The sequence below is a fragment of the Mixophyes fleayi genome, chromosome 5, assembly GCF_038048845.1.
Source record: "Mixophyes fleayi isolate aMixFle1 chromosome 5, aMixFle1.hap1, whole genome shotgun sequence".
Classification (NCBI taxonomy): Eukaryota; Metazoa; Chordata; class Amphibia; order Anura; family Limnodynastidae; genus Mixophyes; species Mixophyes fleayi.
In genome coordinates this window covers 20,908,954-20,926,611 of record NC_134406.1, presented here as the reverse complement: position 1 = coordinate 20,926,611, position 17,658 = coordinate 20,908,954, and the positions used below count along the sequence as shown (strand labels likewise).

The window sequence follows — 17,658 nt, the reverse complement described above, 5'->3', positions numbered from 1 at the left end:
GATATGCAATACACAGCACAGTCAATGAGAAGTATGCATACCGTGGTTCAGTAGTAGCAGTCAGATGGGATTGCAGCGGTACCTGAGCGGCTGGAGACCGACTGGATAGGAAGTCCCTGGATAGGAGAAGCAGCGGTCTAGCAGGTGCAGCGCACAGGAGAGTAGACCGACAGGGACACGAATCCACAGGAATCGGCAACACGTGGAACTGGACTCATAGGAAACCCAGGAGGATGGAGATGATCCAGCAGAGGGTAGTAGAAGAGATACAAATCCAATGCTGACAGGAGGGTAGAGGCCAGTGGAACACGTGAAGGCGTGGAGAGTGGATCAGCAGGAGATGGACGATAGCGCTGACCACAGCGGCAGGACTCAGCGGCACACGGAGGTAACCAGTAGCAACCACAGGAACCAACAGCGATGGGAAACAGGAGTGCAGCGTAGGGCAGGAGCTGTAGATCACGAAGTGTAGCAGATGGTAATGAAAAGCGGCAGTCTCGAGGAAGACACAGCAAAGATGAGATGAGAGTGTAGTGCACGGAGGCAGCGGATAGTAATCAGCTGGCAGTCACGATGTTGAACACAGGCGAGTTGCAAGCAGGAGACTGTAGTGCACAGAGGCAGCGGATAGTAGTCAGCTGGCAGTCACGATGCTGAACACAGGCGAGTTGCAAGCAGGAGACTGTAGTGCACAGAGGCAGCGGATAGTAGTCAGCTGGCAGTCACGATGTTGAACACAGGCGAGTTGCAAGCAGGAGACTGTAGTGCACAGAGGCAGCGGATAGTAGTCAGCTGGCAGTCACGATGTTGAACACAGGCGAGTTGCAAGCAGGAGACTGTAGTGCACGGAGGCAGCGGATAGAAACCAGCAAACAGACTTGATGAGAAGCAGGTGAGTGAGGTATAAGCTGGAGGGCACGGAGGCAGCGGATAGCAATGAGTAAACAGTCACTTAGATATAAAATAACGATGAAGTGGTGTAGAAGACTGTAGTGCACGGAGGCAGCGGATAGGAATCAGCAAACAGTCATGATGATACAGTTGATGGTAGAAGTGGTATGGAACCACAGTAGTAGTAGTGGTTAGGAAACCACAGGAATCAGCAGCACTGAATACACAAGTAATGCAGGAACACCTTCAGAGACTCATGAGGAATGAGACTCCAAGATCAGGCAACGTGGTAGTGACCACAGGTGCTTAATATAGGGAGGTTGCCTGATCTGCCAATTAAGTTAAAGGGGTATACACTGAAGTATAGAAAAGGGCTGCGCATGCGCAGACCCTCAGGATGGTGGACGGCCACGGTTCCTAAATGTCCGGGAAGAGGCACTCACGGTCCGGTGAGTGACACAACAATTGGCATGTTCTCTCAATGTGTGGGTAGCAAAATATGTTCCCTTAAATTAGAGAATTGCACACATTACATTAGTCACAGTTAACACTTCCGACCTTAAAAATATGAAACTCAGACTGAACCAGCAAATCTTTGGGGGTTTTTACCCCTTCTGTACACATATAATGGACCATTTTTAATCTCCGTACTCATGCCTAAATCATGCCTAAAGCATAGAGTTGTTATAACAGGTTTGTACAAAAGGATTATGTGTGTCCCGCAATATATGTGCTAATGTACTCCCATCCACTCACACTCTCACCTTTTCTAATGCAGATATATAATAATTTTTCATAGTTAACCATGGTTATCAAATTTGGTTTTGATACAATTAATTTGTTTTTCACAATCAATTGGACTAACACACATCTGTAATATTCTCATGAATTGGGAAATTACTCATCTGTCATTTCGGTGTTGGACACTGTCATATCACAAAGGTGTTCTATCGGTAGGTTTAGAATATAAAGAAATGAAGATCTTATCTTGTATGAAGATCTTAAATGTAACTTAGACATCAAGAAACACCAAAACATCTTTTAAGATTGTAGGATTAAATATAATCTGGAGAAATATTATTAATGTATCAGAATAATCCAGAACATCCAAAGAACCATTTGAGATCATAAAAACATCGTCAATGTACTGTAGCCACGTAATTACATAGCCAATGAACATCTACATACATTTTTTTCCAGATACCCAACAAATACATTGGTGATAGAATTGGCAGCTGCACTTGTGCCACAGTGCTGTTTAAAAATGTAAATTTAAAAATTTGTAATATATTGTTTTCAATAAAAATAAGTCACAATAATAAAAATTCAGTAGGTGGTCGTAAGCCTGTATTGTTACAAGGAACTGTTTTCTAGCTAACAAATGTTATGTACTGGGTATATTAATATACAAAGATAAAATATCCATGCTGAGAAGATGCCATGCTGACAAATGTAAGATGAAATAACAGATAAGATGGATATATAATCAGAAGAATACAAAATAAAGGCATTCAATGGTCTCACATTTGGTTCTAAATAATAAAGTCGCCCAGCAAAGTGTTGTATAAAGAAATTCCTGCTAGAAGCAATTGGCTGGATTTGCAATAGAGAAATTCCCTTGTTAGTCTTTGGAAATCCAAAGACATAAAAGTATAATTAATTCTCAAATACTCAGCAGTATCTGAAGAGATTTATTTATTGGTAATACCTATCTCGACTAAAAAGTCAATTTGTATCCTAATACTATTGTGTGTCAATACTAGATAACGTTTCTTACTGTGACTGGATCACTGATAAATAACTTCTGGTATAAATGTATTTAAAGCAAATAGCGCAGGGCGCTTATTTATATAATTGCACATGCAGTTATATTTGTTTTTGTGTATATTTTGAGACAGGAAATCGTTATTTCTGAGACCAGGGTAGAAATTAGTTTTTTCTATTTTAACCTTTCTATAGCAAATGCCTTATTTCTGATGTATATATCTGATACAATGAGCCTTTGTTTACAAAGTCTTTTGTGTATTGGAATGTGTTTTGTATGGAAGTGTCATTGTTTGGGGTTTGTAAGGTTGCTAGTGGAAACCTCCAATTAGGCTTATGGGGAGGGAGTCTGAAAACAGGAAAAACCTGCTCTGGCCAAAGGCCTAGCAGGGGGTCGTTACTGTGTGGCCTTTTGTCAGAGTATTCAAACTTTCTGAACATTGTGAACAGCATGTGATGCAGGACATCACAGCATCTCTAGAATTTCATAGATAAGTGTAAATATTGTTGGCTTTGCAATGCATGTAAATCCATGTTTGTGTAAACACATTACATAATAATTTTAAAAATAGCCTGTGTCTAAACTGTATAAAAGGCACTGGCTTGTATTGAAAACTTGTTCTTCTGATTTCATCTGACTTGAGTGAGAACTGGTACCTTTAACCAGTGTGAGAGCAAATAAACATCTTGCTTCAAAGACCTGCTTGGAAACATCTTCAATATTGCTGTATTTCTGTGATCTACAGATTAGACCCAAAATCTAATCCGTTCTCCGGCTGTTTCTGAGGTTTGGACCCAAGCTTTTCCAGTACCACCGCTCTGCTTGCTACCCTGCAGCCCTGGTCAGTGTGATAGGCCAGGGGGAATCAATCTACAGCATCCCTGATCCATAGTAAGAGGTCAGGATTACCAGCCCATGTACACCAGCAACGAGATACGCTAGCAGCGTCAGTTACCCAGAAGAAACCTGGTTCTGGATGCCTGTATAAAAGTCCAGTGGTGGCAGCATTTGTAATCCCCTCCTACTGCGGCAAGAGGGCGCATTTGAGATAACGAAAGGGAACAGTGGCAAAGTAAGCCCAGCCGGTTCCCAGCAACAACAGACAGGGTGGCATAGGTGGTCCATCCTGTCACCCTTACCATCTAGCGGGTTTCACAATCAGGCAAATGTGGAAGTTTGTACACACTCACGACCAGCAGTGCGGGCAGATCTCTATGGAGTGTGCAGAGTCACTATCTTTTCAGCAGATGGTTATGAGAGATGAAGAGCACAGATCTGAATGTAAATCTTGTAAAATGTGTATAGAGTGTGTACACATGAATCGGCATGATGATCGGGACTTTGTTTTATCTGTCGCTGGTAAAATTGTTACTGATATGGCATCAGGAGAAATGGTAGGATTTGTTACAATCCTGCAGTGTGCATCATGATCAGGATCTCCATAGAGTTTACAGAGTCACAATCTTTTCAGCTGATGATTATAACAGATGAAGAACACAGATCTGAAGGTAAATTGTGAAGTGTGTACACATGAATCTACACACTCATCGGAACTTTCAGTCACTGAATGGGAAGAAGATTTTTTATTGTTGACATGGAACACTATTTTCTATGTATATTTATTGAAATGTCCTTGCTCCCTGATTTATGTGGATCATATAAGAGAAGAGTTCAAAGACACCGAAATGACATTAAATTGTCAGTCACATGGTGTCACGAACAAGCTCCCAGCTGCCATGACTTTGGGTGTTTGCTTTATGAGATTACACAAGGTTCCAGCCCTCAGTCTCTCTCTACCTATCACACAGGTTATAGACCTACTGAATCGCCCCCAGACAGGGGTTTGCCACCACCTATTGAATACGGGCAATAGGACCCCAATATACTTTACCACACTGGCACACAAGGCTTCCAGCTACCGCAGGCTAACAAGGCCCCCACCAGCAAACAAAGGGTTAACTCTTAACACCTACAGACTGTTACACAAATGTAAATGCAAGCACAAACTGAGCTTGTTAATCAAATGTATTAACAAATCACACACCGCAAAGGGTTAACTTGGTCGAGCTATATTCTTCCTAACAGGCTAATGGATTTAAAAATAAAAATCGGAAAGAATGAAGCGGCGCTTCTGGTCATACATTATATGGAGTGAAGTCTCTCACATAAAGTGCACTAACAAACCATCTCATAAGGATAATCAGTCTAAAAGGTCTATGGATGCTCAATCATAAGTTCATATATTTAAATGAGAGCACGTCAATTCAACTTGTCTCCTGATGTCTGTTAGTAGTGGATTCGCTCACCATGATCATGAATGGAAAAGAAGAAAATCAGAAAAATATCATAGTGTAACCTGTATGATCCAATATATTCAATATCACACGAATCCCGCCGTAACCAGTGTGTGAACTAATAATTATATAAGTAATCACCGCGTGATGCACTCCTTAACCCCTCTTGGGTGAGCACTTACATGTAACAGATGAATAATAGACGCTGTATATCAAATGCTCAAACAGCAATTCTTCTCAAATCTGATCCCCCACTTCATCTGAAAGTGGCTCCAGTATAAAAGGAAAAATCACTCATAGTATAAAATCTTTATAAAATTTATTGATACAAATAAAAATAAAATAAAATCATCTGGGGGTAAATGTATGAAGCTCCGGGTTCTTCAACACCCGCAAGTTCGGCGTCTTCAGCGCTTAAATTGAAGAACCCAGAGCTTCATATATTTACCCCCTGTTGTCTAAAAAACATGTGACGATCCAAAGTGTTCAGTGAGGATGAACTTTTACCCTCAATCTGATGATAACGGGCGTGTAGATGAAATGAAACTCCCGGAAATAATCCCAGGATCGCCGACTATGAGTCCACAAGTCCCGCAAAAACAGTTACGGTAAGAGAAAGATTCTCACTGTGCGCATCTTTCGTCACCTCCTTCTCCCCGACGTGTTTCGGTTTCCAAATCTTTATCAAGGCATGGGTAGGTGAACAAGTGAACAATGCTAAATAAGGTTCTTTCAACCAATCACAAGCTTACAAAAACGTGTCGATCTTATGTCCTAAATAATTAACTCCTGCATGAATGGAAATTCCGAGCATAACATTGTTGTTCATAAAAGGGGTATTACATTAAAAAATATAATAAACGGACACTAACATGTTAGACATTAAAAGCCAGCCCATACATGATCCCTTAACATTGATACCCCAATTATCTGGCTTTCGACACGTTGGGGACCATCTTATTCAAATGATAAATTATCATATACACAAAATGACATGCCCTAAAAAGTAAAACACTATCTCTATATACATAAAAAGACAGAAAGATCCAAAAAATAATAAATAGAAAAAATAATAATACATATAAAAAACAAATCAGCTTTTTATTTCCTAAAAAAAAACTAGAAATAATTCATAACAATATAGTCTTATAAGGGGAATAAAATTAACCTAAATGACTCTCCTACAGGCAATGATCCTTAACTTACAATCTCATCTCCCCACATAAGGAACTTGCTGAAAAGTGATTCTCTGTATAGAGAATACCATCCAATGCTGGTAATGATTATAAGTATGAAACGTGCTTCCCCTTTATCTCATATGCAAGGCACCCCTCTCATAGGAGTAAAAAAAAAGAGAGAGAGAAAAAGAGAATAAATAAAAAAGTACAGTGAACTAACCTAAACACAGATCCTGTTCCCCTATTTTCAACAATTATTCCAGAAACCATTTAATCTAAAAATCTGTGTTTAAACCTTTCAGGGCCAGAGTACCCATAGAATAAATAATTTTCATCTCTGCCTTAGCCAGATCACCTTTTGACTTTTTCTTTCTCCAATCCCCTAAAATGTTTTTTAGACCACAAAAAAATTTGATAGAACCAATATCACATTTGTGTGTTTCTTTAAAATAAGCTGCCAGAGAGTGCTGTTGATAACCTCTGTTGATCTTTCTTATATGTCCATTCCATCTATCTTTCCATTTCCTTCCCGTCCTTACAACTGTTTACCACAGAAACATTCAACAAGATACACACAATGTTTGGTATTAAATGTTATAAAATCTTCCACTTAATATATCAAGCCATTGGAATTGGATTTAACTTCTGTAATTTTTGCAGGGCGACATTCAGTGTTCTTACATGCTCTGCTTGTAAGAACACATCTGAAAAACCATTTGGCTTATTCAGGTCTCTATTCGGTTTGGTAATCACACTTTTAACTAACATATCCTTAAGAGTGGGTGCTTTTCTAAATACAAATTGTGGTTTCTCCAGGATGACATCTTGTAAATCTGAATCATTTTTCAAAATAGACAAATGGCGGTTAAAAATTCTCTCTATATCTTTGCACTTTTTGTTATATTGCGTTATAAATGGTAGACTTAATCCTAAATATTTTTTCCCGGATTTATTACTTTTTGGAATGAGTAAATCTTCCCTGTTCATACTCTGTACTTTATTAATCACCTCATCTAATGCTTCCTCCTTACACCCTTTTTCCACAAAGTGATCTGTTAAAGTTTGTGCTTGAACTTGAAACATATCTACTTCCATACAATTTCGTCTGATTCTTTGAAATTGGCCGGAAGGGATGTTATCAAGCCACTTTACATAATGATTGTGAATCCCATAATGATTGGGAATAAAGGAGTTGGAGTCGGTAGATTTATTATAGCTTTTCGTAAGCAATCTACCTTCCTGAACATGAATATTAAGATCTAAAAAATGTACTTCGTCTTTGCTCTTATCAAATGTTAACTTGATATTGAGGGCATTCTCATTTAGTTTTTCATAAAAATTAGATAAAGAGACATCATCCTCCTTCCAAATGAAGAGGATGTCATCAATAAAGTGGTGGCAGGAAACCAGATTCACCCCCACTGTAGTGTCATTCCATATATAGTTCACTGGGGGCGAATCTGGTTCCCATGGCAGTACCTTGTAATTGTAAATAAAAATTATCCGAATACCAAAAAAAATTGTTTCTGAGAATGAACTCTATACCTTCCATCACAAAATCTTGCTCATCATTACTCATCTTAGAGTGACTTAAGAAGTATTTCACTGCCTCCATCCCTTTGTCATGGCTGATGATGGTATATAATGAACCAACATCAGTGGTGACCAACATATACGAAATGTGCCATGTGATGGTATCTAATTTATTCAAAATATTCATCATGCCTTTTAGATAGGATCTAATGGAAGTCATAAATGATTGGAGGTAATGGTCTAAAAATTGAGACAGTTTGGATGTAATTGAATCCGTTCCTGCCACAATGGGTCTTCCTGGAGGACATAAGGAATTGTTATGGATTTTGGGGAGGGTGTATAACACTGGAAGAGATGGATTGGTGATATAAATATATTCCTTAAGCTCTCTTGAGAGTACACCTTTTTGATGATATTTATCTAAAAATTAATGTAGCTTTTTGGTTATGCCATCTGATGGATTTCCCTTCAATAGATTGTATGTTTCCGTATCACTAAGCTGTCTTAAAATTTCTTCATGATATTTAATTTTGTCTTGAACAACCACACTTCCCCCTTATCTGCCAGTTTTACTACTATTTCATTATTAGATCAAAGACCTTGTAATGATTCTTTTTCCTTCTTATTCATGTTAAGACCCTGGGGATATCTTCTAGGTTTGAGGTTCTGCAGGTCATCCTTGACCAACCTTTCAAAAGTCTCTTCTTTTTGAAACTACTCTTTCCCTCGTCTTCCACCACCTTGTCTCCTTTCTTTTTTCCCAAAAAATTTTAGGGACAATTTCCTGACAAACTTCTGAAGGTCTATGAATATATTAAAAGTGTCAGGTTTATTGGAAGGAGCAAATTTGATTCCTTTTTAGCACATTATTCTCCTCCTCAGTAAGGAGATGTGTGCTTAAATTGTAAATATTGTAAAGGATTCAGATCTCTTCATATTGATTCCGTTCTTTTTATCAAATTTTTTCTCTTATTCCGTTTATTGCCTCCCCTTTTTCCCCATTAATTTTTATGTTTAATCTTGCTGTGGGTTAGTCTAATCTACCTAAAAAATCCTGCTCATTAAGAACCTCATATCTGTTGTTATTGGTGATATGGTGTCCTCTAGGAGAAAAACATCTCTTATTATTAATATAGTTTTCATTTCTACTTTTGTATTTTGAACGTGTACCTCCCACCTTTCTCCATTCATTTCTTTCCACCTTTTTATCATACCTTAATGGAGTAGGTTTATCATATATATCAAATTGTCCACTATTCCCCCTATTTCTATCACGTGTAGATTCCTGATGATATGACTCACCCTTTAATCTTTCTTTAACCATCTGGGGGTAAATGTATCAAGCTGAGATTTTTCCGGCGGGTTTGAAAAGTGGAGATGTTGCCTATAGCAGCCAATCAGATTCTAGCTATCATTTTGTAGAATGTACTAAATAAATGATAGTTAGAATCTGATTGGTTTTTCAAACCCGCCGGAAAACTCTCAGCTTGATACATTTACCCCCTGGTGTGATGCAAAGTGTCGTCTCCTCTCATGATGTTTATCTATCAAAGTTTTCTCTTTTTTGAAAACTCCTGCACGTATCTCAGGAGTAACACCTATAGTGTTAACTCATTGGGCATCCTCTTTATCTCTTTTCATTTTTCTAAATTTCCTATTCGCAATTTCTTTCTCCTGTTTTCTTAATTTCTCAACTATAGTTTCCTCCAACTCTTTAAATTCTTCTAAATCTGAGAAAGGAGAAATGAGTGATTTCAATATATCAATTTATTCATTCACAACAGCCAATTCCTTCTTTCTTTCACTGACAATCAATTCCATCAAAGAAAAGGAGCAGTTATTCAGAATACTCTGCCATTTTTCAGTAAATTCTTTAGAATCTGAATTAAAGGAAGGTACTTTAAGTAATTTTAGACCTCTTGAAATTATTTGATCTGCCAAATATTTCTCCAGGGTGACTATTTCCCACCAAGTTTTACTCTCCTTAATCAATTTTCTCTCGAACCTAGGCTAATGGATTTGTTAGATTACCAAGGACACCACATATTAAATTATAGATTTAATAATCAAAAGTACAGGCCATTCATAAATTTTAAAAAAACAATTAATAAATTGACATAACATACACAAGCAAAACAGTTTAAAATAAAAAGGGTATAACTTACATGAGTTGTATAATCTGTGCCATGGGAAATTGGCTAGGAAGATGGACAGCTTATCAATGTGGATTGATGCACCCAAAAGACTGACAATTTGTTGTAGCTGGTCTCAACTTTTTAAAGACACCTTTACACTTTCGAACTTCCTGGGGGTTGTGGTCTGTAAAACTTTCTTTTCAATCACCATTTGCATGTTGTCTGATTTACTACCCAATTCTACTATGTGACCTAACTTTTCTGTGGAGCATCACACAGACCCAATTTTATTGTTAATAAATCCTCTATGAATTTGTCCATCTTTTGATACCAAACACATCCAAATACAGTGTATTTGTAGAGCTTACACTCATTTCCTTAACTTCTCTGTGGGGGAGAATTCTTAATTTGACATATGAGCTGCCCTTCATCATGCTATTGAGGAATATGTGGTTGATCACTACTTGTATTGATTTTAAGTAGCATATTTTAAAACTGAATTATTTTTGTCTATATCACATATAGCCAAGTCAGCACATGGGCTATTCAGGTGTCCCAGGCCAGGATATATCTCACAGCAGGAGCTTTTTGAAGCTGTCACAGGTGACACTCCTATCTTCTCACACTGGAATGTGCAGAGCCATCAAATACACATACAACAGACTTTCTGTCTTTACATTTTACACTTTAGTAGTTCAACTTATCAATGGATTCACTTAATATGCCATATTTACACTGCAGTTATGATTTAGGCTTTATCCCCCACAATTATGTGATGGGTTAACCCTTATAAATAACTGTAAGTTCTCTATGTTCACGACACATGGGATGTAAAAAATGAGGATCTTGGTGATAATAAACTTGTAAATTTCATGAATGTTAGGCATCAAGTCCATGAACTAAGACATGCCTCCCAACTATCCCTTAATTGGTGGGACGTCCCGATTCGCGGCCCACAAATCGGGTGGGAATTGGGAGTGGTTTGACAAAATAAGCTCATTTGTGGGTGGAGTTTGGCTGTAACTGGGTGGTTTGTGTAGGCAGGGTTTATTTTGTTCCGCTTTCTGAATGCTGTGAGCTATGCTAAGAGGTATGGAGATGATGACATTGATAAGCCTCTCCATGGAGATGATTGTTACAAGATGTTATTGCTGACTGGCGCAACCCGGGCAGAGTAAGAAGAAACGAAGAAGGAAGAAAGAAGATGGAATAATATCTCTGAGGATTTAGGTGTGAAATAAAGATGCAACATGGGAATGGGTGAGTCTTTATTTAATCTAAAGTACTTTTTACACGTTGTCTGTTTGTATTTTTGTACTTTGCTATGTGGCACTAGAGGTCCCAGCAGACCCTGGATGCCAGGTCATCTGGTGCTTGTAGGTCTATAAGTGCTGGTACGATCTGGCAGCCACGGGCATGCTGGCACTTGCAGTTCTACAAATGCTGGTTTGTAACATTTTACTATTATTATCCCAACATACCCACCCAGGTGTGCTGGGAGGAGCTCCAGTGCTATCAGCACATGGCTGTTTTTCTCAGTGGGGGGGCACACACTTTTCTGGTGGGCTGGATTCACCTAAAGAATGTGGCCCCACATTGCTGAACAGCCTGGGGCTGTCCCATTATAATAGTGGGACCCCACTGTGCGTTCGCCTTGCTTATTGACCAGCCTGGCATATCCTGGTGCTGTTTGTGGCTTTATCGGTGGGGAAAGGGGGGGTGCTCCACACTGTTCATCATCCCGCTATAGCTGTAACCAACCAGGACTGTAAGCACTGGTTTCCCTTTAGAAGGGGGGGCTATACTCAAGTTGATACTGATGACCGATGCATCCTCATTGTGGACACAGATATGCTTGCTACTTGATTTGACTTGATACAGCCGCATTCTTAAACAATATTTTCAGTTACATTTCTCTTAAGCTACATGTGCCTCAAAACAACCATGAAAGAGCTCAAGTCTGCGGCTCACATTTTCCGTGTACTTCAAATGGCCTTCTGTGTACAAAGACATTTCAGAACAAGTCCAGGCACACCAATGCTTGTATTCCATGTTTAGAGAAGAACACATTGATCTGCTCAGCTCTTCCATCAAAGGAGCCAAAAATGTTCCCCTCACACAGACAACACCCCTTACCCCTTACACTTTGGGCCTGATTCATATCCGAATTCAACTTGCATGTAAGTTGCGCATTTAAAAAAGCACACGTATGTCCACCTGAGTTCAAATCGTTCAAACGTATCACAAGATATGTTTTGATTTGAAGCCGGGTGTAAATACGCTCCACCTAGACAGTACATACCGTACGTAGATGCACAGAGCAGACCGCAGTATACGCACAAACGTATGTAAAATAACAGTTCACATCAGTACAGTATAATATTTTATTATTATAAATATAAATATTTATTTTCTTAAATATTTTTTCAATATTATTTACATAAAGACACTTTCAATACTTATTATACATACAATGCGGTTTTTATAGTATATTTAGGTGCATACGGTTGTTCTGTGAATTTTTAATTGAAAGACTACGCCTCTATGAGTCCATAAACCTTTGCTTTGACCCTGCATTAAAAACTGCAATACAATTAAATAAAATAACTTAAGTCATTGTTACAATATACCCAGACTATACACAAATATTAAGGCTTGAATATTGTTACCATATTTGGCAAAATATTAGACACAAATGTGATCTTTCAGCACCGAACTAAACAAAGCTCTCACCAGGAAAAATATTTGCAGCAACTGATAAAAATGCTAAAACTCGGCAAGTACAAGTACAGTAATAAAATACAAGAAAACGCTGCCGTTCTAGATGGAAATGTTCCAAACCTCAAGCTTGTTTCTTCTATGAATAAACCCCTATATAGTAACATATCATAGTAAGATGATCACGCTGCAAGTTTTTTGTACTGGAAAGTTCAGACCTGTCTTGGAGAGGAGAGCAGGATTTCGATTAGTAAAGGGAGGCAGCTGGGAAATTCATGTTGTACATTTGCTTAAAATGGCAAAATTGCACAGTAGGAGACTAAACAGTAACATAAAACTTGCTACTTAAATGAAAACGATATAGTCATAAAGCAAAGCCTCATAGCCAGGGGCAGGCTGGGCTGGGGGGTTGAGGGGTATTAATAGTAACTGTGACATCCTAGCTTCATTGTCTACCAAACTTTTGGCGCTAACTCTGACTACTGTTGCAGACAACCCCTTGACCTCACTATGTGCCGGCGGATCTTGGGTACTAACCTTAGCTGCTGCTGCAGATAATTCCTTGACTTCACCGTATATTAAATCCTTGCCTCATTCTATCAGCGAATGGCCTGTATGTCTATGGGGGGGGGGGAGGGTGCTACCAGCCCCACACACAAAATCACACTTTCCAACCACCTTGGGCTGTAGGGGCATTGGAAATGAATAAATCTGGGGCTAACACAGTGGTCCCAGTATAATAGCCCGAGGTCCCTAAGCCCCCAGCCCAGTATACCAAAAAAGTAGGGAAAAATACACAATTTCAAAATAAAGTTTAATTTTAAAAAAAGACCTCCCTAAAACACCGTTCACCACTTTATAAAATATAAAAGAAAAAAACCACCTATGAGCTCATTATTACCAACCATCATAAAATTATCAAAGCTGGGATTCTCCAGAATTCCTCTTCACTGCCAGCCAATCACAAGCAGCCAACATTGGAATCTACTTGTGATTGGCTGCTGGTGAAGTGGAGTCCCAGTTACTCTTGGTCCAAGTCATTCTGAAACCGTCGTTCTTTGTGTGTAGGTGGGAAATTTTGTATGGTGAAAGTTTCATGTGTCTTTTTTTTTTTTTTTACGATTTGGACAGATCACAAAAGAGAGGGGGGATGGAAAAAAAAAGGTTTTATTTTCAATTTGGACAATAACAGATAAAGAAACAAGGAACTATTTTATTAATAAAGTGGTGAACAAGAGTGTTGGTCATTCCATTTAAATGTATTTAAATTTGTGTGTGTATACTATTTACTATTACTCCTTTGATATAATGGTCAGGATTCCATTATACAGGGACCACGGAGGTTGCACAGTTGTCACTTTGGAAATTTCAATCTTGTCATTTATTGCAGCCCATGAGAGATTGGGGTGAGCCCTATTGCTTTGGAGGGATGGTACTCTCTGGGAGGGGGGGGGATGCTGTATTTTTGCGTCAACTTCCCATAAAGGCATAAGCCTTGCGCTGACCAGCATTTGTGGTCTGAGTGGAGGTAACTGTCAATCACTTCTAGTTCTCTGCTATCCAGCCACGTCTATGTCCTGCAAGTGACTGACAGCTGCCACAGATGCCGCTGATTCATCAATTTGAAATGAATTGTTTTAATGATATATTGTCCACCTGCATCTGTCGTTCAGTGTAACCTGCGGTTCCCGCCGCCACCTCTTATGTTTACGGCAGACCACAGCATGAGCCACTGTATTGCAAGTGATAAATAACAAAGGTTCGCTGTCTAACGTTAACGCTGCACGTGGAGAAATCGCCACTGCGTGGGCTACACCATGGCAGCAAAATCGCCCAGCGCCCAAAGACAATCGCTACATCTACCACGTTCACAACTAGGCTTTTGGCAGCGAAATTAGTGGATCTTATTGGTGTGAATTGCGGGGAGTTTAAAAAAAAAAATCTTTTAAAAATTGCAACGAATTAAAGGTACTAAATAGGACACAGATATTAACAGTCAGGACCAGGCGATTCTTCATTATGGGAAAAACAGAGCGTGTGCGTTACATATATTTACGAATGCCCAAAAAAATAAAAAAATCAAGGTACTAACTTCTTTAAATCAATAAACATACAACACACACCGTATATACTATAACCGCTGACAGTAAATTAGATCCTAGCATCATGCTGCGTTCCGTGTGCCTCTGTCTGCATGCAGGGGTTAGACACACAATGTAGATTATTATATCCATAAAATGTCCCTAGACTCTTCAGTACATAACATGGCATCAGAGCCAGCGGCGATCCTCAGAGTATCACACAGCAGCTGGCCAGATGTACATTGCCACATACTACAGACACAGAGCAGCCTCAGATTTTCCATCCTGCCAGTGGTAAGCGGCTCTACATGGCAGCTGTATGCTAGCAGGGTAATATGCAATACACACAGACCTGTCAGCAGGAGGGTGCTGGATCTCACAGCTGCAGGATTCATCCCCAGCACAGTGTCCATCAATCCCTGCAACATTTCTTCATTTCTTCTCCCTGGCTGAGTTTGTGTCAAGCAGCAGCTCGGTAGCAGCATCCCCTCCTCTTCCTCTCCCCTCCCTCCATCTTCATCCCTCCTTCCTCCACCTCCCTATGTCTCCCTCTCTCTTCCCTGTGATTCTGCAGCTACTGAACATAGAAGGATGAGGAGGAGGGTACCTCTAACAGTTTCTGAAATTCCTCCTGTTTTGGGGGAGGAATAGAGATGAGAAGAACAGAGGAAACTCTGTTTATTTGCAGCGATCTACTGTTTAGTTTGAACAGACGCACTGAGAGCATATTGTTTCCTGCCAGTAGAATATTGCAGAAATGAGATATAGTCTATGAAACATTTTAAAATAGTTTTCAGGGACATTTTGCTGCATCTATACATCTTGCGCGATGCAGTCTTTACAGCTCTACAATGTCCGTCATGTGTCTGATGATAACATCCTTTAATACTTTTAATACTAACTCATAAGTCCAGATACTAAGGACAGAGGGTAAGAACTGCATCTGATGCGTGGGAGAAAAGGAATTGTATTGTGCAGTTGGACGACATTGGAAAATAGGGATAACAATTTTTTGGGTTTAACAATTTTCAAGAGCAAATCTCTAAAAATTGGGATTGTCCCTGGAAATTAGGGACACTTGGCAGCAATGGTCTATATTTGAATAAGACCAGGGTTACCAATTAGAATATGTATTATTTACAATTGTATTTATTTTTTAAATTACAGCTAGTATATTTACTGACACATCACTGTGCTGTTTATGATGGTGCTAGCGTGGTATCCAGAACTGAAAGTAGAGGCAGCTCATACAGCACAATGGCTCTCAGGAAATGTACATATAAAAGTTACCATCCTGCACAATGTCATGGAAACATAGAATTTGACGGCAGATAAGAACCGCTGGGCCCATCTAGTCTGCCCATTGTTTTATTAACCTATGGTAACCTCAAACTCTATTTGGTCCTTTATTCTTTTTAAGGATATCCTTATGTCTATCCCAAGCATGTTTAAACTGATCTACTGTATTACCTCTACCACCTCTGATGGGAGGTTATTCCACTTATCCACTACCCTTTCTGTGAAGTAATTTGTCCTCACATTTCCTCTGAACCTACTTCCCCCCAGTGTCAGTGCATGTCCTCATGTTCTAATACTTCTCTTCCTTTGTAGAATGTTTCCCTCCTTTACCTTATTCAGACCCTATATATATTTGAAAGTTTCTATCATGTCCCCCCTTTCCCTTCTCTGCTCCAAACTATACATATTAAGTTCTTTGAGTTTTGTGCTGTAGGCCATGCACCATTTTAGTTGCCTTTCTTTGTACAGTATCTAATGTATTTATATCCTACTGGAGATATGGCCTCCAGAACTGAACACAGTATTCTAAATGAGGTTGAGCCAATGACCAATACAGTGACATTGTTACTTCTTTCTGTACTGATTTCTCTGCCTATACAACCAAGCATCTGACTTGCCTTCCTCATTGCTTTGTTACATTACTTACCTGCCTGTAAGTCACCAGAATAGTGACTCCTAGACAGAGCCGTAACTAGGGAGGTGCGGGCGGTGCCGTCGCCCAGGGCGGAAGCCCAGGGGGGGCGCAGCCGCCCGATACCTGCCTCTATGCCCAGGCTCAATTGATTCACAGGTGCCACAAGCAACAGCTCATTCCTGCATCAGAAGCAGTCACTTTAAGCAGCTTGTTCGGCATTTGGAACGCATACTTGCGTTCCAAATGCCGAACTTCCTGCTTTAGGTGACTGCTTCTGATGCAGGAATGAATTATAACCTCCCACAGGCGCTCACTCAAGGAGGGGGGGGGGGGTACAATTGCCAAGAAACCCCTTTTCCCCTGTGCTTGTATCCCTACCTCTGGTAAACGGAGGTTTTTTACATTTTTTTTAAATCATTATTTTATAAAAGTGGGCGGAGCCAGAACTCATCATGACTGTAGGGTCCGTGCAGCCTATTACTGCAGCTCAGGGATCCTACTGACAGCCCTGCAGGAACAGAGGAGATCGTGGCTGCCACACACTACAGGAAACAGCAAGAGGTAAGTGAAAGTAATTGCTATGTAAGAAGAAGAGACAGAGGAACGGAAATGGGGATAAACTAAATGAGAGGGGGGAGGGAGGGGGAGTAAAGAAAGGTAGAACTTAGGTTATAAGGGATATTTTGAAATGGGAAGGGGTTCCCCCTTCCTTTATACTTTCATCCATGTTTGCTAGTAAATAGAGCAGATCCACTACTCAGAGTAGCAGATGCCTGTCCTCTTTTAAACTTTTCAGCAGCCCACTCCTGACTCCTGTCTCCCCCCCATGTTTGTGTGTACTGTGTATCAGTGTATCTTGCCACTCCCCCCTCCTAGTGTGTCTGTCTGTATCAGCTTCCTCTATCCCTGGTTGTGTCATCTCTTTATCCAAATTTGTATGTATAGCCCTCTTTCTCCCTATGTATTTGTGCCCCCCCCCCCTCCCTGTTTATGTGTGCATAGCTCTTCTTTTTGTGTGTTTATGTCCGTTTCTGCCTTTCCATTTGTGTGCCTGTGTCTCCCCATGTGTGTTTCTCTGTCCCCCTTGTGATTATATGTCTATTTCTACATTGTGTCCCCTTATTTTCCTC

General features: G+C 39.8%; 1 protein-coding gene across 5 annotated transcripts in view; it reads right to left on the bottom strand.

The window, feature by feature from the left end:
* The window catches only part of SGCE (sarcoglycan epsilon), an 86,896-nt gene extending 71,753 nt beyond the window's left edge, over nucleotides 1–15,143 (bottom strand). For 3 of the 5 annotated variants that reach the window (XM_075211788.1, XM_075211792.1, XM_075211790.1), the window contains exon 1: nucleotides 14,948–15,142. In XM_075211788.1, coding sequence (XP_075067889.1) covers nucleotides 14,948–15,080 — 133 coding nt within the window. In that variant the 5' untranslated portion in view covers nucleotides 15,081–15,142. Of the gene's footprint in view, nucleotides 1–14,947 lie in introns of all 5 variants that reach the window. The other 2 variants (XM_075211789.1, XM_075211791.1) reach the window with 1 other exon arrangement.
* Between the last annotated feature and the right edge of the window lie 2,515 nt (nucleotides 15,144–17,658).